Source organism: Podarcis vaucheri, assembly GCF_965113315.1.
Source record: "Podarcis vaucheri genome assembly, chromosome: 8".
NCBI classification, from domain to species: domain Eukaryota; kingdom Metazoa; phylum Chordata; class Lepidosauria; order Squamata; family Lacertidae; genus Podarcis; species Podarcis vaucheri.
Window position 1 is genome coordinate 52,485,712 of NC_138766.1, and position 23,480 is coordinate 52,509,191.

General features: G+C 39.1%; 1 protein-coding gene across 8 annotated transcripts in view; it reads right to left on the reverse strand.

The window, feature by feature from the left end:
• The window catches only part of CCDC178 (coiled-coil domain containing 178), a 128,663-nt gene that overhangs the window by 28,472 nt on the left and 76,711 nt on the right, over positions 1–23,480 (reverse strand). For 7 of the 8 annotated variants that reach the window (XR_014222614.1, XM_082234810.1, XM_082234809.1 and 4 more), the window contains one exon: positions 12,574–12,723. The exons of the other annotated variant lie outside the window; for it this stretch is intronic. Coding sequence is in view for 6 of the 7 variants with exons in the window: in XM_082234810.1 (XP_082090936.1) it covers positions 12,574–12,723 (150 nt within the window). In the remaining variant the exon portion in view is untranslated. The remainder of the gene's footprint in view (positions 1–12,573; positions 12,724–23,480) is intronic. 8 annotated transcript variants of the gene reach the window in all.

Genomic DNA, 23,480 nt, shown 5'->3' on the forward strand with positions numbered 1-23,480 from the left:
AAGTCCACGGCACCTTTCGTAAAGGCAGTTCTCCAACTGGAGTACTAGAAGGCCAGTGTTTCCCAATTGTTGGTGTTTCTACTACATTTTTTAAGATTTGCCTTGAGAGAGTCTTTAAACCTCATTTGTTGACCACCAGCATTACACTTTCCATTTTTAAGTTCAGAATAGAGTAGCTGCTTTGGAAGACGAAAATCAGGCATCCAAACATCTTGCCCAATCCAACAAACTTGATGTTGAAGAATTGAGGCTTTGACACTGGTGATCTTTGTGTCTTCCAGTACACTGGCAATTAAATACACTCCCATGTTTTGCTTAGAGCCGCAATCCTTTATATTTAATTGGGAGTAAGTCCCATTGAACTCAATGGGCTTTACTTCTCAGATATGCATAGGACTGTGTTTAATATCTCTGAAATCAAATGTGGACATCTTTTAATGAGGATGTTACATATTGATGGCTCAAATAAGTTGAATGGGGCTTAGGCATGCTGAATACATGTCACAAATTCAAAGATTCAAGCATGAAAGTCCTTTCCTTAACTTGTTTTCAAGCATCATCCTTTCTTCCTGCAATAAGTAAAGCAAAGCTACAGAAACTGCGACCATTTGCATCTAAGGAAGAGATGTTTTGCTTTGGTGATATAGTTAATGAGTCTAAAAATATTCAGTATAATAATTCTGTCAAAGCCCCCACAGTCTCCTCAATGAGCAGAAGCCTGCAGGATTCCAATGGGGAGCCAAGTAATGAGCTCTCAGCATTCGCTTCTACACCGTCCAGGCGAAATATACTTGGGCCTCTATGGTTCCACATCATTAGCAACATGAAACAAAGACACATGCTTGACTTTAATAAGTGACTAAAGTTGCTGGGTTATTAGGCTGTTACTGCACATAAACTCTATTTCAGTATGACAAACCAGTTCCTTGCAAACAAAGGAGAGAGGAGGGAAAGGAACGAGAGCTTTTGCAAACAGCATTTGGTATAATTTAATCTGTAAACAATTGAACAAGTCTTGGAAGATGACACAAGAAGTGATGGGTTCCTGACACAGAATCTCATGGGTATGTCACAGACTGCTGTGGTCTCACTGCAGGAGAGGATGGCTATGGTGGGCTGCAGTGATCAGACTATAGGCATATATGACTGAGTTTTAGTTGATAATCTTGCAAGACAGGAAGTGAACAAGCTCATCCCCACTGGGAAAGTTTTAGACATGATTAGCTTGAGCATGACCAAATAGGTCAATGTTATGATACTGTGTTTTCAGCAAAAATAAATTAAATTAAATTAAATTAAATTAAAAGAAGAAATGCATGTGATTTGTTTTAACTTCCCCTCATGCCTATACTATATTGGAATATACTGATTTTTCCATTTAGAAGAATTAAACTATTGTTATTATTACTATTAATTACCTGCCCTTCACCTTTAAGGTTCCAGGCCAGGGCAGTTGAACAGCATTAAAAACAATATTAAAAACAGTTTAAAGCAACTTATAATCACAAAAATAAAATAATAACATTGAGTTAAATTTTATGATCTCTTAGTATTCTCTGTTGTTTTTGTCCATGGAATTTCTTGGCAGGGATACTGGAGTGGCTTGCCCCTTCCTGCTCCAGGTGGATTTTAAGCAAAGTTATGCTTAAAATTCTACAAGGAAGGCTCAAGCAGTATGTGGACTGAGAACTCCCAGAAGTGCAAGCTGGATTTCGAAGGGGCAGAGGAACCAGAGACCAAATTGCAAACATGCCCTGGATTATGGAGAAAGCTAGAGAGTTCCAGAAAAAAAACATCTACTTCTGCTTCAATGATTGTGCAAAAGCATTTGACTGTGTCGACCACAGCAAACTATGGCAAGTTCTTAAAGAAATGGGAGTGCCTGATCACCTCATCTGTCTCTTGAGAAATCTCTATGTGGGACAAGAAGCTACAGTTAGCGCGGGATATGGAACAACAGATTGGTTCAAAATTGGGAAAGGATTACGACAAGGCTGTATATTGCCTCCCTGCTTATTTAACTTATATGCAGAATTCATCATGCGAAAGGCTGGACTGGATGAATCCCAAGCCGGAATTAAGATTGCCAGAAGAAATATCAACAACCTCATATATGCAGATGACACAACTTTGATGGCAGAAAGTGAGGAAGAATTAAAGAACCTCTTAATGAGGGTGAAAGAGGAAAGCGCAAAATATGGTCTGAAGCTCAACATCAAAAAAACTAAGATCATGGCCACTGGTCCAATCACCTCCTGGCAAATAGAAGGGGAAGAAATGGAGGCAGTGAGAGATCCATGATCACTGCAGATGGTGACAGCAGTCACAAAATTAAAAGACGCCTGCTTCTTGGGAGAAAAGCAATGACAAACCTAGACAGCATCTTAAAAAGCAGAGACATCACCTTGCCAACAAAGATCCATATAGTTAAAGCTATGGTTTTCCCAGTAGTGATGTATGGAAGTGAGAGCTGGACCATAAAGAAGGCTGATCACCGAAGAATTGATGCTTTTGAATTATGGTGCTGGAGGAGACTCTTGAGAGTCCCATGGACTGCAAGAAGATCAAACCTATCCATTCTTAAGGAAATCAGCCCTGAGTGCTCACTGGAAGGACAAAGCTGAGGCTCCAATATTTTGGCCACCTCATGAAAAGAGAAGACTCCCTGGAAAAGACCCTGATATTGGGAAAGATTGAGGGCACAAGGAGAAGGGGACGACAGAGGACGGGATGGTTGGACAGTGTTCTCGAAGCTACTAACATGAGTTTGACCAAACTGCGGGAGGCAGTGGAAGACAGAAGTGCCTGGTGACCTCTGGTCTATGGGGTCACGAAGAGTGGGACACAACTAAATGTCTAAACAACAACAAACAGTATTCTCCGTATTTCAGTTTTTAATTTATTATACTAAAGTGTAGATATTTGGCTTTTATAGCAGTTCTAAAATATAGAAACAGAAGAACTACTACCGTATTACCATGATTAATATTTGATGGAAATAGGATTTATTTAGCACAGTTTTTTTCAGAGTGCTTATTTACACTACCAACAAATCCTTCCGCACTTGTAGCCCTAGTTCTGCTGGATCTCTCAGTGGCCTTTGATACCACCAACCATAACATCCTTCTGGACTGTCTAAAGGAGCTGGGGGCACTCTTATACAGTGGTTCTGCTCCTTCCTCCTGGGCCATGTCGAGAAGGATGTTATGGTCCATGGTATCAAAGGTTGCTGAGAGATCTACATCTACATGAAGCTACTGGGAGAGATCATCAGGGAGTTTGGGCTGGGTGTTCATCAGTATGTGGATGGTACCCAGCTCTACCTCTCTTTTAAATCAGAACCAGTGAAGGCAGTGAAGGCAGTGAAGGTCCTGCGTGAGTGCCTGGAGGCGGTTGGAGGATGGTTGGTGGTTAGCAGATTGAGGTTGAATCCTGACAAGACAAAAGTAGTGTTTTGGGGGGACAGGGGGTGGGCGGGGGTGGGGGACTCCCTGGTCCTGAATGGGGAAACTGTGCCCCTGAAGGAGCAGGTATACAGCCTGGGAGTCATTTTGGACTCACAGCTGTCCTTGGAGGTGCAGATCAATTCTGTGTCCAGGGCAGCTGTCTACCAGCTCCATCTGGTATGCAGGCTGAGACCCTACCTGCCCGTGGACTGTCTCGCCAGACAGCTTTTGGGTCACTGCAGGATGGAGATAGGAAAGGAGTGCCAAGTCAGAAAAGGAGCTTATAAATTTAAGGCTCACTTTTGATTGGTTTCACCTTTAGTAGAATTGTGCTGGCCAAGTAATGTCTGAACCGCCCCTATACTTCATAAACCTTGTATATTTGGGCATCCCTGAGACTGTAAAAATAAAAGCTTCAAGCAACAATAAGTGGCTGGACTATATCCAAAATAGGCCCGATCACCAAGTGTGATTTCTCCATAAAGTAAGTATATTGAGAAGGGCTGTGTTTTGTCAAAATCACATAGAATATTTTTGAAATGCAGGTCTATTGGCAACTTATGACACTTCACTAAATGCTACGTACTAAAATTTAGGTTACACTCCTGTTACTAAGTGTATTCTCCTGTTACTAAGACTGGCTTTCAGATCATGCAGGTAAATTGCCTTGAAACAGAGTATCTATTTATGTCTCCATGCACAATATTAAGAGAAGAAAGAAAAAAATATTTATTATGAAACCTACTCCAAGGTATTATAGTTATGTTTTAAAAAAAGAAAAAGCTGAAGCAAGCAATGCAGAATAGGAAAGACAATAGTTTCAAAATTGTGGAAAATCAAAGTAGACTTGAATTTATGCAAAGCTTACTCTTCAAACAAATGTCTTCTAGTGAAGACTCACAAAATGTTTCAACAGCAATAGCTGAGATGGACTCTGTGTTGTAATAATTTCGATACACTTGACTAATGCAGTTATTTTCAATGAGGTTGGCACAATGCCCATAGCTGTGAGCAAACAAATACAGCAAGAAAACCAGTTTAGTATCTTCCATTAATGCAACATGGTTTTGCTCTGTCCAGGGGTATTTCTTGGCCACTCTGTTTTGTTTTGCACTGATAAATTGGGAGGGGGGGGGATATCCGAATGCATTTTGTTAGATTTACCAGTGTATTTTATATAAAATGCTGGTGAGGCACAAACGTTTTAATCAAATTAGTATGCAACATAAGGCAGCTGTGTATTCAAATGGGTTTTTAAGCAATTTGGTTGTTTTCTTTATAATAACAGGAAAGAACATTTTGATTTTGAAGGTGACAGAGGCAATATTACCAGAATTAAACAATCTGAATTAGCTTTTTCATGAAATGTAATATGTTTTATGCTTTTAGATGGGACGCTCCAGTGCTTTCAGATGAGCCTTTCACTGTCACAGTCAATGGCCAGGAACAGAATAAGCTCTGGAGGTAGGATTATCCTCGAATTTAATTTTTTTTAAAGGAGGCTAATGGCAAATGTTTCTAGCAAACTTTAGGTGCATCTGCGCTATAACTAGAGAACCAAGACAGGCTATTAAAAGGAAAGAAAAGGGAGGGCAAAGAAGAAGAAGAAGAAGAAAGTTAGATATTTTGCTTAGTTTCAAATGCCTGTGTAAAAGGGATGTAATCTCTTCATGCTTATCAAAAGACAAATAGCTTGACTCACACATACGTATTTTTAGATAGACAAGTGATACAAACAAATCTATTTGTAAAAAATGTGGAGAACATCAGAAAAGGCTATAAGATATATTTGCATATAAACTCAAGGTTTTCTCCTACAGCAGTAAAAATATATTTTACTGTAGTACTAAGTGACACCATGAGAGGGAAGTTGAGTAGTAAGTCCCTGCCCTTCTCCATTCCTCCAATGTCCTAATTCTAAACATGAGAGATGGTATCCATGGAATCCAAAGGGAATTGCATGCCTGTAGTACGTTTAAGATCAGGATGCAAATTATCATTTCATTCAGTTTATATCCTACCCTTCTCCTAAATGAGCCCAGAGGCAATTTAAGAGTTATATACCTGGAAATTGACTGATTTGTTCTTTATTCAATCATTAATGTTCTCTTTCTTTAGACCACTTTGCCATTCTCTTTTCCCCATCCATCTCTTCCATCCCTCTCTTATGCTGGGAATATCCTCCCCCAAACTTTCACTGAACTGAAAGAGGCTGGATTGAGAATAAAAATCCTACATCCTATAATCCCCCATTAAATAAATTATAATTAAGAACACAGGTTAATAGAAACATCCCAAATCAGACCATGGCCCATCTAGCTCACTTATTTATCTATGCTGACTGGCAGTGGTTCTCCAGGGTTACAGACAGGAGTCTTTATAGGCCCTCTCTGAAGATGGATGCAGCCAGAAACTGACCCTGGGAACTTCTGCATACAAAGCATGAGCTCTGCTACTGAACTACGGCCCTTCCCTATAATATCTAACAGCTGCTTTTAACACAACCTATTTACTCCAGCACACACTTTCTCCATCATTTGGGAAGCAATATATCTAAAATCACATTGGGAAACCATACTATCATCATGTAGTCTTTAGACCATGTCGCCATCATCATCTATGAAACTCTGCCTGTCAATCAAGTAAGAATTGTATGTAAGGTTTTCTACAGTTGTAAGAGCCATATGACTATCCGTTTCAGAGCAACTTCTCCAGTCAAGTGTATATTTTAATCAGAAGCTGACTAGAACAGCATATTTTTATATATTCCAACAGTTTTAAAATATCAGTCCTCAATCTCATCTGAGAACTATCCATATGGTTCTACACTCCCGAGATATATGTGTCCTGACAGAAAGTACATTCCAAAATTTCTAACAAGCACAGATTGTGAAAAGATGCCACGACTTTACCTATATCCTTCTGACAGGTCAAAATAGTGTCTTTAAAGTACAGCAAATATGATAAATACCCCTAATGGTGTTTTACTTTTCACTTCATCACTTCCTCATTTAAATCATGGGTTGCCAAAGAAAGCCTTGTGGTTTAATTGTGGCTCCTAAAATGTTTTTGTATGGCCTCCCATAACATATTACAAGTCTGAGTATGCCGATGGAAATTTAGTTGAAAGTTCCAAATTCATAAATCTCACATTTTCAAACTTAAGTTTTCAAACATTTCAAACACTGGGCGAAGGCAAAGCCAAGCCTGTGCTAATGGTGCCGCATAGGGTCCAGGGGGCTGTGCACGACCACGTAAAGGGCGCCCCCCATTTAATGTGGGGAACCGTTATTCTCGATAGCTACAGATTCTAAATGCTTGAAGAAGCCTATGTTGTTGGCGCAATACAGGCAAATAACTGGATTTATGTCAGCAGCCTCACTGAGGGGAAGAGTAAAGAAGATCACATGTGATAACCTGGCATGAACACTATAATATGGTGAAATAGTAGGCTGTTGCATAAATTGTTGTAACCCATCTCAAATGGCAGCAGTAGTTGACCATAAATTTTAGATTAATGTGTATGTATGTATGTATGTATGTATGTATACGTGTGTGTGTGTGTGTGTGTGTGTGTGTGACACAGTAGTGGGAGATGGCTCAAGCAGAGTTTCTTTTCTAATACAGTCAAGGATCACAGGATGCAATTATTAAGTTTGGATTCATCTGTGCAATCATGCAAGAGTCAGTGTATTAAGATAAATTCTTTTCTGTATAAAAAGTGGAATGAAAGTGAATTTTGGTTTATTCAACCCTTCTTTGCATTCTACATGTGCAACAAATTAAGGGTGTTACCTACCTTTTTTCAAAACTTCAAAGACCACTCTATATTAATACTTCTCCCTTGAAATGCTCACAAGAAAGTGTCTTTTACAAAAGCCAAATGTTCAAAGGAATATATTTGTAGAAAATAAGTGGGAAAGGGACCAAGTGTTCTCCAGATTAATATATAATTACTTTTTTCAGAGTTGTGCGTGTCATGATGCTTAGCAGTTTCCCTACTCTCCTAATGGCTCTAAAGACATGCATATTTACCTGGGAGTAAGTCTTATTGAACTAAATGGGACTTATTTCTGCAAAGACATGCATAAGATTGCATTGTAAATTATCTTTCCTACTTTGATCATTGCCACAGTTTAAGAAATTTTCAATAAAATACATACAAACCACTTGGGATGTTTTACTGTTTAAAAAGTGGTTTGTAAGGATTGGAAATACTGTAAATAAGCAAAAATGCAAAGTCACCACCTGGTATCTCTTTTCAAAAACAGCCAACATACTATTAAAATATTTGTTTCTATAGATAACCTCCAAGCCAGTCAATTTCAACCATATTTTTAAAGATGGGTTGAAACAAGGGAAACTCAGATTCAGGAGTATTTTGTTATACCTATTTTAAACCTTTTAACAGCACTCAAGAAGGCTGCTGTTTAAACTATTTTAATCTGGCAGTATTACCATGCCAAGAAAACTCCATGGACAAAGACAACAGGCATATAAAAGTTATGACGCTGGAAGACAGGAGTGCCTGGCATGCTCTGGTCCACAGGGTCACAAAGAGTCAGGCACGACTAAAAGACTAAACAACAACAATTACCATGCCTCCTCATTTATCTGCCCATACCAGATGTAGGGACATAGGGATCTCTCTTGGCTCATCCACACTGAATCGTGGAGGAAGAGGGTGTGGGGGGTGCGGTCCACCCCAGGTGTCATCCCTGAGGGGGGGTGACATCGCCGCCCCGCCCCCCTGGGACACTCGCCCCACCCCTGGGTGGACAGCTAGCTCCGCCTCTATTCATGTCCTGTGGTTTATTCACTTTGGTCTGTGACTTCTAAGCATGGGTCCAATAGGTTTTTACTTTTGTCCTGCCAGTTTTCCTGGGGAAAACACTGAATGGGGAAAATATCAATCTGCAGAAAATCTTATTGACATTTGGTTTGATGCAGCAGTTAGCAGTGGGTTTTCCTGGAGAAAGCAGCAGGGGGGACAGGGACGGCAGAAAAACCTCTTGGACCCATGCCAAATGGAAGCGTGGATCAGAATAACATAAGCAATATTCTATTGTCTAGAGCACTTCTTCTGTTTAATTCACTATATTCTGGTGTTAATTGCTAGAGCATTTCTTTATTGAAAGAGAATAAAGGGTGTTTTGGGGTATAATAAACTTTTAGTGTATACAGTAGCACTAAACAAAAGGACAAAAAGCGATGGAAAACAGACTCAGCACTGATTAATACTGCAATGAATACATTGCGTAGTGCCGTTAGAGGTAACTGTGGGTTTCTTGGCTAGATTATTATATAAATACAGTTCAGTTAACAAGCAGAGGTAGAGAAAGGTAGATGAAAAATGGGAAAGATTTAATAAGAGAGCTTTGAATAAGGATTTTTAAGTGAAACTAAATTTTGTTATATGCAAAAGCTTGAGATGTTCTCTCGATCTGCAATACTTTTTGTATCAAGCATGCCAGTGCAGTCTTTTGATTCTAATATGAAACTACAGTAAGGATCATTGCACTAATGCATGAAGATTTGTGATAATGTTGCAGAAATTTTACTATCAAAACTGAACTGCAGTGTAATGACTTTTGTTATCATGGTTTCCAATAACTATTCAGCATGAATTGACCCTACATATGTTCTGCTGCAATGCTATGGCCACCACTCTGAAAAGGCTGAAGAGAAGTCTTTGAGCAAAAGAAAATTCATATGAAATGTGTGCCATACAATATTAGTATCCCTGTAATCATTACAACCAAGACTAGAATTGGAATATTTTCTTCACTATTTCTTGTCTCACCATTCCAACTGCCTTTCTCTTTGTTCATAGCCTGCTCTTTGTCTTCCCTCCTCCAACTGCACCCCCTAGCAGCTCAGGGGTCTGCAACCTTTAAGACAAAAAGAGCCACTTGGACCCGTTTCTGAAGGAAAAAAAAAAAACTGGGAGCCGCAAAACTTGTCATTATAAAAATAACTTTTTTGTCACTTTTTTATTATTTCTTTGTTTGACCCCTCAGAATTAATCCTCCTCATAGAAATAAACGTTAAATTAACAAGTTACCTTTTGTGTGTGTGTGTGTGTGTGTGTGTGTTCTTCACTCCCCTTCAAAACAGTGACCAGCGTACATGCCCCTTTCAATGCAGTGACCAGCGTACATGCCCCTTACAATGTGGCGGGCGGGAAGGTGACGTCGGGACGGTGCGTGACTAATGCACGCACCGCCCCCATGCGACGTCACAGCCAGTACAGCGCCCGCCACAGTGGGGAGTGTTGGGGCGCACAATGCGCCTCCTCCCCTCATTAGTATCCGCCCCGGAGCCGCGGCAAAGGTGTAAAAGAGCCACATGCGGCTCCGGAGCCGCGGGTTGCAGACCCCTGCCCTAGCTCATATCCTTTCATCTACTTGTTTTTCTACAATGACTGCTTTATACACTATACCTGATCCTCTTTCTCTGTACTGGTATAAGATGGTAGGAGGCGTGGACCATGTACAATAGAAAGCTGAATCATACACAATAAAATGGAGGGAGAGGTGACAAAGAGAAGCATTCCTGATGTAGCTTCAACAATGCTTCACAAAAGAGTTTCACAGTAGAGATGAGCTCCCATCCATCTAAAATGAGTATGTCAGCATTCAAATCTTGAGTCATACAAAATGAAATTGAATCCTAATTTTGATCATGTATTTTTTAAGGAAGACAACTCTGTGCATCTGGGAAAGGGTGAACATAGAGTGATTTTCTCCCTGAACATTCATGTCACTGTGATGTATATGTGCAGTAAGCAACTACAAAAATCATTACAGTGATACTCCCACAAAATTGATTTTCTGTTGCAGTTGTAAGTCACTTATTAGCAAAAATCTGAAGAAAAATACACCTTTTAATAGGAGCAGTATATAACCAGTTTCATTTCTTGTTCTACTGTAATTAGTACAAATATTATTTATGTGCTGATTTTGTGTGTATAATTACATTATCAAAAGAATTTTTCAGCTACCTTTGTAATTATCCAATTTGGATCCTTAAATAGCCATGCTTTCCTGGCTGATGTACCTTCTGGTGCATAAGAAGAGTGCACACAAAGACAGTACAAATTTCCTTAAGATTTTTAGTAGTGCAGTTCTTCATATTTTTTCCAAAACCAGTCAAGATTCTCATAAAGCACATTAATATAGAGTTATAGACTACACACCTTGTGATACATACACCAGCCTCTTCCAATTATCCTATACAGTTGCACATAGAAAGGATAATTTTAAACAACCTCCCACTTTAGATTTTTAAATTGTTTTATACCTCTGGCCTGTTACATCTTTAGTTTCTTTCCTGATCAATTTTCATTGATTTTTCACAGTTGTGCAGTGGTGATAGTCACATGCAATTTGATCTTATTAAAGGCTGTGACAGCCCTTTGGCATCTTGGACCCATTATGAACACCAATCCTAACAAATCAAAGCAAGTCTTTATATGGAGCTTGAGCCAGAGGGCTCATCCTGCAAAAAGCAAGCGTCTGCATGTGTACAGTGAAGCTTCTGACCTTTCATTTTCCAACAGCATCTCAAGCAGCATCACAGATAGCTTTTGAGACACCGCAAGCACACAAGCTCAAGTTCTAATAAATGCATGGGTTGCTGTTACGAAATGAAAGTCAGAAGTTCCACTGCATGTGTAGCCCATCATGTGGCCTCTTGGAATGCTGCAATGATGGCCAACAAGTCAAGTTTATAATGGGAATTTTCAGGGGAAAAAATAATTCCAAGCAAATTACCTTGCATAATAATTTCACTTTTTAACAGGAGAAAGTTGCGATCATTGTTTTCCAGAAAGAACTTCCCTCGTTGATCTACTTAATACAGAGTTATACAAACATTTCAGAGTAATGAGATGTAAGCTATTAGGTGAGTGGGATATTATGAATCCTCAGCAAAGCAGTGCTTGATGGGTTCCTCACCCGGTATTTGAAATTCTTGTGGTGTTGAACTGAGCATGATTTCAGTGTATAGCACAGTAATCAGAGGACCATTTCATCACAAATCAGCACTCTTCCTGATTACCATACTTCACCTGACTGTGGACTGAACCATATTGTTTGACAAATATCTGGGGCTATGAAGCTGGGTCACAGAATCATAGAGTCTTAGAGTTCGAAGGGACCTAATGGTCATCTAGTCCAACCCCCTCCAATGCAGGAATCTCAGCTAAAGCATCCATGACAGATGGCCATCCAACATTGAACAGCTGTGAAACAGTGGGGGAAGGGTGTGTTCCCCCCCCCAGTAGTACAGTGGTACCTCGGGTTAAGAACTTAACTCGTTCTGGAGGTCCGTTCTTAACCTGAAACTGTGCTTAACCCGAAGTACTACTTTAGCTAATGGGGTCTCCCGCTGCTGCTGCTACGCCGCTGCTGCACGATTTCTGTTCTCATCCTGAAGCAAAGTTCTTAACCCGAGGTACTTTTTCTGGGTTAGCGAAGTCTGTAACCTGAGGCATCTGTAACCCGAGGTACCGCTGTAGAGGAGCAATGAATGGGAGCAGGTAGTTTAAGCTTTCTTTTGCCCTCTTTTTCGTCTCTTACTACCTTTCTCCCTGAAACCCTGCTTCCAACCCACTTTTTCCTATGGTGCAGAAAGCACTAGTGACTCACTATTGCTGATTATCTGAGGAAATGCACAAAGCCTTAGCTGCTGCACCAGGCTAGGGAATCCACTCATTTGCATGCATGAATCTTCATCCAGGAAGGGATATGAATGTAGAAGAATTTTCTGCACTTACTAGTTTTCGCTTTTTGTATGGCTCTCTGTTAGAGCAGGTCATTTGCCTTGCATTAAACAAAAGGCAACTTCTATAGAAACATTAAAGCAGAGCATGATCTATGCAAAAAGGCATGCAAACAACAAACGGAATGAATGATAAGCTTTTGAAGATCCTCGATAGAAAAATACTTTTGTTAAAGTAAAGAAGTAAAAATGTACAGGATGGAAAATATAAAGAAGGAAGACATGGAAGACATCACATAGGATGTTCCAGGAACTTAACAACTTATTTGAAAACATTATTAAACAGTACTAATTAGCAAATAGAAAATAAGCAATTAAGAAACTGAACCCATTATTATCATACCTGCTGCTGGTCTCTTAATCTTGATTCAGCTCTAACTTTATGATCATAGAAGTCTGCAAGTTCATTTTTGTCATTTAGATAGCATAACTGAAGCATCTGATATTCTTGCGCTAAACGCAGATTTTCATCCTCTGAAAACTCCAGAGATTTCTAAAGGGAGACATTTTTTATTAACATTACAAACCATTTATAAAGCTATGATTTCATTCCAAAACTTCTCAATAAGATTCATTTTTACTAGAGTTGTATTCTGTTGCACTGTACAGAATACTGCATATGCTTTGTATGCCTGAGGACTAATAATAATAATAATAATAATAATAATAATAATAATGTGCAAAGAAATTACTGTACAATGAGTGAAAGGAAAACAGTTCTTATATGTTCCTTTTCTGAATTAAAAAAATGCAGTGAAGCAATTGGCTAAGCTGCACATGAATGGCCTGATTCAGCAAGGGAGATTTGTGTGTGCAGCCATTATAGATGTGCATCACGATACGCATCTGGTGTTCTCTGATATTAATGGATGTGTCTGATACATTCCCACCCAGGAACGCACATGCCTACCCAGGGCCACTAGACACATACAATATAGTGCAGTAAAGGGATTAATTGCATCTGCAACAATGTAGAAAAGGGCTGCAGGAATGTATCTCTTTCCCCAAATACATGTGGCAGAATGCCACCACCTGCGGTGACTACAAAGAAGCATGTGTACATCCTCAGAAATGACACTGTAGTTTGTCAGCTGCTTTCCCAAAGGATGGCATGCCACTCCTTATATTCTTATAAGAATATATGCATTTCAGTATTATATAACAATATTCTTGTATTAGTTCTCTCAGTACATGGGATTTCCAAATTAATCAAATTTAGCTAATGGGAATGTACTAAGGTTTGTTTACATGACTAAATATAGGCTGAAAAGGAATTTGGGAGACTAGATTGAGATTTCTGTGAGTCTGTACTGTCTGTGTGCTTTTTCTGCAAAACTCCACTTCTACTATCCCTACCAACAGAAAACGACCCTCTAAATGCTGACCTGGATTTCATGTAGAGAGGCTAAAAGGAGGCAAACAATTAATATAATTAAATAACTTCTTTTTCTTTTTCCTAATACACAATTGACATGGATAAGTGAGTTCTTCAGTACAGCAGTCTTAAGAAGCTTAGACAGAAAATTCTATCTTTGATTCACTTCCCTTCTCTGGAAGGAGTAATATTTGAGGAAGATAGATATTTGGTGGTGAACTTACATTCACACAGAAAAGTAGCATGTTAGGAAGGAAGGTGAGGTAATTTTTTTTCCTCCTTGTCATTTTGTTTAGTTTGTTTTATCTGTATGAGCTGCAAATTACAGTCCATAGTAGTGCAGCCCAGACAGAGGTTACCCCCCCCCAATTTCTTTACTTTTTTGTTTTGTTTCTTTGGTAAGCCATGCCAGAGGGTGGCAATTCATACTGAGACTCAGACACCAGGGTAAAAGAGTTTAGTCTTTCTCTCCTTGCCATTTTACACATGTAAATTGCAATGGGACAAATAGCTTTGAGGGGGAAATGGCCTTGAGGAAAAGAGTTAATCCACCACTGCATCCAGTACTGCAATTACAATTTGAATCTCAACTGTATATATGCTTCTTACAAAAATGTAAAAGACTGGATGTCTTATCATGGATCTCATCTACTTGACTCTTAAATATGGCAATAAAAAGAATCAGGGAAAGTTGATTCTCTCTCTGCAAGAATAATATAAGGTAAAGGTAAAGGGACCCCTGACCATTAGGTCCAGTCGTGACCGACTCTGGGGTTGCGGCACTCATCTCACTTTATTGGCTGAGGGAGCCGGCATACAGCTTCCGGGTCATGTGGCCAGCATGACTAAGCTGCTTCTGGCGAACCAGAGCAGCGCACAGAAACACCGTTTACCTTCCCGCCATTTACCTATTTATCTACTTGCACTTTGACGTGCTTTCAAACAGCTAGGTTGGCAGGAAAGAATAATATAGGACACAGCATTGTTTATAGCAATCTCACTTTTACTGAAGTCCTGATGGTTTACATTATAATGGTGACATCTAGCACAAGCAATTAACATTTATATAGTAATCACAGTATTAGAAAATCAGTTAACTATTAAGAATGTTGGGGAGATGGTATTTATATATAAAGAGTAAAAGGTCAACATTTTCATTGCAAATGGGCTAGGGAAATGAGGTTCTCACAATGCTTTGAGAACAAAAGAAATGAAGACTGAAGCATACAGTTACCCAAAAGTTAGAAAACCTTTATCTGAAAGTTGCCACTATCTTTAGCTCTGTTTTAGAAATTCATGGAGAAAAGGAGGCTTTCAAGGGTGCATCAGGAAAGCCTTCCAAGAAACTTAGGTTGCACTAGGGAGTAAGCTCCAATGAATGTAGTGGGGCCAAAAAAATATTCATAAGGTTGCACTCTTAAATTCATGGCAATATATAAGGGAAAATAACCTAGAAAAGCCCACAGAATTTGCTCCTTATCAGCTTATTTGGCAACAAATGTGTAGTTGTGCTAATTTGTTGAGTGCAATGGAAGTATCTTTTCTCAAGGAACAAATTCTACTTGGGAAATATTGAATGGTCCCTGCATTCCAATCTCAGTTTGTTGTATCCTTTCCTCTGTTAGTAGGGTCACTGTAGTCTGGAGAGCTGTGCAGAATGTTGGTAGTACAAATGTCACTACCAGCTTTTGGATAATGGCTATGTCTTCACTGGTGCTGTATGACAAAACTCTATCACAGAGTTCCCTGGGGAGAGGGATTGATTGTTAAACCACTCTGTGAGGGGGAAAGGGGTCTCCAAACAACTTTCGACACCTTTGACAAACTGCAGTTCCCAGGATTCTTTGGGTGAAGTAATGACTGCTTAAAGTGCTATGATACTGCTTTCTGTGTAATGAAATACGAAAAGGGAGAAAACGCACTACATTGGGAAGGGAACATAGCTCAATAGTAGAGCAACTATTTTGCATGGAGAAGGTGCCAGGGTCAGACACTGACACATGCAGTTAAAACAATCGGGTAGTAGATAGTGAGAAGGAGCTCTTCTTGAGAGGCTGGGTAGCTGTTGTCAGTCAGAGTTGGCGATACTGGGATAGATGGAGAATTGTTAAGACACCTATCTACCAACCATGAAATGACATATATTTGAAGCAAAAGTATCACGTCCTCTACGCCACATTCACACAACACAGAAAGGAACAAGTCTGTACAAGCTGTCACTGCCATTGATTGTCAGTACACCTGCTGGCCATGCCCCCTTTTATCTGTGTGTTCAGCATTAGTTTGAAATCTTCCATGTGATCAGGAACTGTGAGAAAGTCAGGGTTCTTGCACATGTGGAAGAGCTGTACGTACATTTCACACTCATGCAGAACATATGGGCATGTGCGTGTTATATACTTTTAAACCATGAACTGCTCCAGGGTGCAATAGTCATCCATGCAAAAGGAAAGTGATGTGCAAGACCACGGAATCTTGTCCTCTGGAAACTTGGAATGATACTCTAAATTCACTGCAGCTGCACATTGCATGGGGCAGAATGGTAGTGGGGGCAAACTGTTCTTCAGGGACGGCTGCTCTCCATTAATGATCTATTTACTTAGTAACTCCACCATCACAGAAACCTGAACAGAATGTTGGTTTATGGGAGCTCTGTTGGTTCTGTGATAGTTTATAATGAGGGCTCCAAAAGCTGCGAATGGCAGGCAGGGAGGGTACCGCTTGTGCAGTTTTACGTGGGTGTGTCAGCTTTTATTGGACATTACCACAGTTGCTTCTCCTTTCCTCAAGCAAGGAAGCAAACCACAGAACAACAACCTTGGCATTTCGTCCAGACTAGCATCTGTGGTTCACTTCTCTGAAAACCACTATCTGAAGTCAAAATTTGTTCTTGGGTTTCTGTTTGTGGTTTGTTTGGAGAAATAAGCCATAAATGTTGCTTCAGATGTAACACTAAGATAACCACTCAGTGTTTTTCCTCTCCACTTAGTGTAAGAAGGAGCAAAGTGGGAGTACTTCAACTGCATGCACTAGCAGACATCTTATGCAGAACCTAATTTAACTAACTATGGTTATTTATTTTAAATATATATAACCCACCATTCATCACAATCATTTCAGAGTGAGGTACACCTTTAGCACCTATAACAATCTATAGTAACAGCAAGAAATAGTTAAAAGCAGTGAATGTTAAACCAACAGAATGGTATCTACTTTATTCTCAAATGCTTGAGTAAATAGACCTGTTTTAAACTGGTGCAGAAATGGAAGTCCGCACCAGTTTGGGTTAGTGGCTTTGCGTTATGTGTGCATAAGGCCAGTTAGCTGTAGTGGAACAATTTTTCTTAAAAAAAAAATTCCATAGGGGTTCTGGAACAAACAGCTTATGGGAGGGAAGCAGCAGCTCCAAATGTGGATTTGCTTTCCAAACTCCAGCTAAAGAGCTACAGAATAAAAATTATTTGACTTTAGGATTGTAATTATTGCTGTGATTAATAAATGTTATAATCTTAGAAGAGCAATTCACTACACATTCAAAAATACATTTTCTAGAAAACTGTTTTCTAATTTTAATGAATACTGTGACAAATAATTAACTTCCTTTTCTACAAAAAAAATAATATAAAATCCACTTTGTAGGATCATTTGTCCACATAAGCTTCCAGAATACCAAAGCTTGTTAGAGTTCGAAGGATTGCTATCCTTGTAGTTTTCATTTTAAAAAGTGGTATAAAACATTGTAGTAATTAGAACACACCTAAAACATTGCTCTCATTGAATCGCTTAATGTTTGTAAGCATTTTCAATTCTGAAGAACAACTCAGGAAGCAACCTTGCTGACAGAGTTTCTGACTCATCAAAATTATGTCCTTTATTTCACTGACAAGCCATTTTGCTTGAGCAAACCACTCAGTAGCAATGGACGTGGCTGACACCCAGTGGTCTTCCAGGTAAGAATTTAAAATAAACACACACACACACACACACACACACCACACAGAGCACTACTAGAAAAACTTTGTATCTATTTACACTTCAGAGCTCTTAACTACTACATATTCAAGGTGTAATCTGTTCTCTGGTTTTTATCTTTTTTCAAATGGAAGGCTAAAATATAAAAACCAATGTCTGAAACACCTGTTAAGGTTTTTGCTTTGCGCCTTTTGCATATCCAGCTAATTTATGTTCACATAATTGAGATGGTATGCACAACTTTATTAATGGTTTAACATTTGTTCCACAAATTATTGCAATCATTGATGTACTATCATCATGAAAGATTAGAACAGAATTTGTCCATAAAGTTGCTTATGAAACAAAATTAAACAGTGCTGATATACTCTCTATTTAAATAAGTCTAACAATATTAGGTAGATCTGAAGATGAAGAAAAAACTTTTACATACAGTTTGATACAGTGATACAGTTTGTGATAGGCTTTCTGTATGGCACACACAAGATCACAGTTTGGTGGCAAACACACCATACATTTAAAGCATCTGACTGCTCCCAAAGAATCCTGGGAAGTGTAGCTCACAGAGCTACAATTCCCAGCACCCTTACAAACTGCAGTTCTCGGGTTTCTTTGGTAGAAACTAGTGTACACAGCCTTTGTGGTTTTATATTCACATTTGCTAAAAAAGAATTAGAATCCCTCCTTCGAAGGGCCATAAGAGTGCAATGCAAAGTGGAAAATAAACTCTCATTACATTTTGTTGTTGTTGTTGTTTAGTCGTTTAGTCGTGTCCGACTCTTCGTGACCCCATGGACCAGAGCATGCCAGGCACTCCTGTCTTCCACTGCCTCCCGCAGTTTGGTCAAACTCATGTTGGTAGCTTCGAGAACACTGTCCAACCATCTCGTCCTCCGTCGTCCCCTTCTCCTTGTGCCCTCAATGTTTCCCAACATCAGGGTCTTTTCCAGGGAGTCTTCTCTTCTCATGAGGTGGCCAAAGTATTGGAGCCTCAGCTTCAGGATCTGTCCTTCCAGTGAGCACTCAGAGCTGATTTCCTTAAGAATGGATAGGTTTGATCTTCTTGTAGTCCATTGTGAGGATGATAAAAAGTAACTAATCTGCTTTTAATTATTTTGGTCATGTGCTTCTAGTTTGGCTTGGTTAATCTGTGCACAAGAGAATGTTCTATCAATATGACAAACTAGTTTCTTGCACAGTACAGTAATCACCTCAGTTATTCAAATCTCCTTAGCTGATTAAATCAGGAATGGGGAGCCTCCAGCTCAAGGGCCAAATTAGAACCAGCAGAGTTCCTAATTTGTCCCATGAAGCCATTTCTTCAAGCCACACCATCCTGCACCACACGTCAAGTCATATGATGTCATTTGTGGGGCAGGTAAGGAGACAGCTCCTGATTGTTCCTTGGCAGGAGCACATTTTCCATTCAGCACCCTTTAAATCTGGTGTCAAATGCAAGCTCCCAATTGGGAGCTCCAAAGTGCAGCTAACCACTAAGAACAATCCAATGAATGAGTAGAGGTAAAAGCAGCAATACCTTCTCCAAAAATAATATGACAAGAAAGCACAAGAAGATACAGATTGTGGCAAGCCAATAGTCACTGCAGATATGAGGAAATCACTTTCAATGGAATTTCATAAATTTGAAAATGAAATTAAAACTTTTAAGAGGAAGATAATTACGGTCATTAATGATGCAGAAAATAATACATTGACTTTATTAGAGAATAAGTTAATTGATTGTGAAATAAATAGGATGCACCAGGGTGGCATGACTAACTAAAGTCCATTGATTTCAATGGGCCTAGTCTGAGTATGAGTAACATTGGCTATTACCCACTAAGTAATAATTAGAACTGCAGATGCAGCTTAATTGTTTTTACAGAACTTACAATCAGATGAGGTAGTTGGGGAGGAACTAAAAAATATAAACACAAAGTGAATAACATTACTGACTTTTAGTTATAAGGTAGGAAACCAATGTTGTAATGGAGGAGAGCACCACCCTAGCAACAGAAATGTCACTGTTTATAAATGTAATGAAGGAGAGATCAATGTAAGAGATTATAATTGCAGTCAAATCAATTAACTCAGGTAAAACACCTGGACCCAAAGGGGAAGGAGTAGATGACCCTTGGGTCCCTTCCAGCTCAAAGATTCTATGATTCTAACAACTAAATTCTATAAGCCCCATATTGAATAGCCCCAATTTCAAAGGAATTATTATTCCTTTATTATTTAAAGGGGAAAATTCAAAGTAAGAAGCTTCTTGAAACACAGAGACATGCAAGGATAATAGTAATTTTAAAAGCAAATACAGTTGCAGATACTGCAGACCAATCTCAGCATTGAATAAAGGCTACAATATTTTAGCAACACTTTTTATGTTTCTTAAAATGTACTAAATATTCTTTTTTTAAAATTGGCCACATTCTTGACAAATAGATTATATGAAGTTGTAGATAATTACATCAAAAAGTCCAAAATGGATTCATTAAAGGAAGACAACTCACAGATAACACAACATTGTGAATGCAGAGAAAGTGTTTGGCTTAAAAAACTTTTGAGCCTCTATCCTCTTGTATCCTGTCCTGCCACTCATGTGAAGTGCCCATTTTGTCCTCCCAACTTCCTTTCAAGACTGATGTGGTTGAGACATAGAGAATTCTGCAAGACCATATAGCAAATGCCATGTCTGAGTGAGGATTTGAACTTATTTTTTCCTTGTCCACACCAAGGACTCCCAGAGCTTCTTTGCTTTCCCCTCTGCTGTCTATTTCTAGTATTCATTCCTCCACAGTTATCTTTTTTTCTAGTTCCTTTTCAACTAATTTTCAAGAGTTCTTTCCTACTGTGATAAGGCCAACTTGTAGACATGTGCATTCACTGTTGATACAATGATACATTGTTAGAGTTCAGATGCTATGGGGAAAGTGCTAAGAAAGCAATGTGTCTCCATCCCAATCACTAGGAGGGGGTCACCTCATTTGGGGCTAAGGGAGAAGGTTTTATCCAGCCATGAGATGAAAGTAGAAATCAGTAACAGCTAAAACATTGCACTGAGATGTTCTTTCACTTTGTGAGATTTGTGAAAGAGCGAGCTGATTTTGCAATAACACTTGAGATTACGGCCTCTTCCCCTTTTGTCATTTTAAGGGGCATCCAGAAGGCACACCCCGTGCAACTGTACAGTAAGTGAGCCACATGGCACCTGCAATTTTCTTGTTCAGCACTTATCTGTGTGCTTGCAAAACTCAGGAGTGTACGCCCCATTTGGGTGCTCAAACTTTCAGTTATTAGTAAGGCAAGCAAATACAAGTTGTAGGCAAACAGAAATATATGAACACAAATTATATGTAAGAATTATCCATAAAAATAAAAAAACTTGACTGATACAAGAAATAAAGCATACATAAAAAACAGAATCTTAGATCCTGAGAGAGGCTATGTGGCCTTGACTAATTTGAGCAGCCTTCACTTTGAATTTAGCCCTATTAAGCTTAACAGAACTGTTGACACCAAACAACGTATATTTAATCTTGTCCTTGTCAATGAGGGCAGCAACCACTCCTAAAGATTTCTCTAAAAGTTTTTGCTTAGGTGTTTTATACAGTTTACATTCTAACATATAGTGTAGTGTATGGTGTCCTCTACCCAGGAACTACTGCATATGCAGAAGTGCTGATCTCTGGGGATTCTCTTAAATCTCCCTTCCAGAAAATTAGACTTCATAGTCTGAAAATGCAGGACTGTAAGTGCCTTGTGGAGAGAAGGTGGATTTAGCTCAGATAAGTATTTCTCTTCCCCATGGTGTGATTTTAAGGTTGGGAAAGTACTGGAAAATCTGGATAACGTAATGACATCTATGTGCTGTTCTGCAAACAGATTTTGAAGTTACACTTTAATATTGCAATGGCTAATTTGGATTTCAACAGTGAAAAGAGCCACTGGATCAAGTCCATCTTTCCTCCATAATAGTTAACTATCCAGGTGTTTGGGGCAGATGAACAAGACTGCCCTGCTGCACACAATTTCACCCATTCATTTACTGAGTAACTTAGTTTTTTTTAAAAAAGACAGCACTCACAATGAAATATAAAATCAGCATTACTCCCACAGGTAGGCCACAGGTTATCCTGGCAATAAACTGATTCTGTACTATGTTCAACTGTTTTGCCTCTGCAATGTTCCAGATTCCCAGCATTTGGGTGCTTAAACTGCCATTTTTGTGGTATGACTAGAGTTTGTGGACTACTATCATGAAAAAACCTGAATACATGAAAAGGCCCTGCTGTCCCTCATCTCTGGCCCTGCCTCTGACTAATGGTGAGCCTTAGGCAATCTAAGAAAGGGTCACAGAATACAGAGCATGAGTCATTCATATCAGGAACTAGAAATACAGTACTAAAATAGTCCCTGCCCCTCTCCTAAAAAAAGCTTGGTTGGAATCACGTTTCCTGTATGTTTTTAGAACAAACTGTCATCTATGAGAGATAAACCATCTCTATCTAGGGAACATGGTCATTGCAAGATGATGGCACTAGGAGATTCTTATAATCTCTTCCAATGCTATGCTTGTGTGCTTTAAAGTTAAAACTCAACCATGGTTTTGCCTTGTTGCAATAAAACCAGACCACTGACTTATTTTCTCTGGTTCATATGAATTACCCTGACACAGTTATATTCTGCATCAACTTTCCTACAATTTTAGTGCTGCCTTCATTCCAGCTATTGGACAATGGGAATGCATTATCCTGGGGCATAAAGGGGTTTCATAAAAGAAGAGGAGGAAGAAAATGGAAATCCAGCACCGTTTAAGGAAATCAGTGAATAAATTACAAAAACTGTCCATTTCCCTGCCCCTTTTAATCTTACTGTCGTATTCAAACTATTGGGCATGTAACTGAATATCTCAACTGTACCTGAAGAAATAATGGAGCGTGTCTCTGCAGTAAAACAGAACGGCACTAAACTGATGAGTTTAACCCAGCAGAAAGAGCGGCTGTAAACATGACAAATGCCTGCTATTGATTTCAGGTTTAATTACTCTGTGCAGCACTGACAAAGCCCATCAGATGTTGTTGTGAAGTGTAAATGGAACAAACTACACTTCACTGCCCATAGGAAACTGATGGTGTCTGCAGTTTGCATTGTTTACTTTATCCTCCGTAAACTTCAGCCTTGATCAAATTAACAAGTGCTACTAACCTCCAACAAACTACAATGCACTATGGTTTTACAGCAACAGCCTTGGAACAATAGTTCTGCAGCATTTCATTGATAAGAAATGCCTGGCTAATAAGAACATAATGGCAGCTAGTGGTCTTTAATGTTCAGTTTTGCCTCCTCTGTTATCACAGGATGGAAAAGGTTTTCTATAATCTACTTGGTTAGAAGTGGTAAAGTAGCAAACTATTAATATTGTAATACAAATTACACAAATAAAATATTATGATACAAATGATAATACAAACTATACAAACCAGGCAAATGATAAATTAGAACACAATGACATGCTTTCCTCAGTAACTTGCTACATTGCAGTAGCATGACAGGATTTTCTTGAAAATTGCTCTCTGCTCAAACATACTGGTACCTCCACTGATGCTTTTTTGTCTTGACTGTCTCACTGTTCTACTTTTACTTTAGTGTTTTTCAATTCCTTCTTATTTCTGAATAAAAGATCCAAGGCCCAATGCTAAATAAATAAACATGGTCAAATGTGTTATTGTCAAAACATTTTTTTCTGACTAATTTATGGCAGTAGTTCTTTCAGATACAGTGGTACCTCGGGTTACAAACACTTCGGGTTACAGATTCTGCTAACCCAGAAATAGTACCTTGGGTTAAGAACTTCACCCCAGGATGAGAACAGAAATTGTGCAGCGGTGGCACGGCGGCAG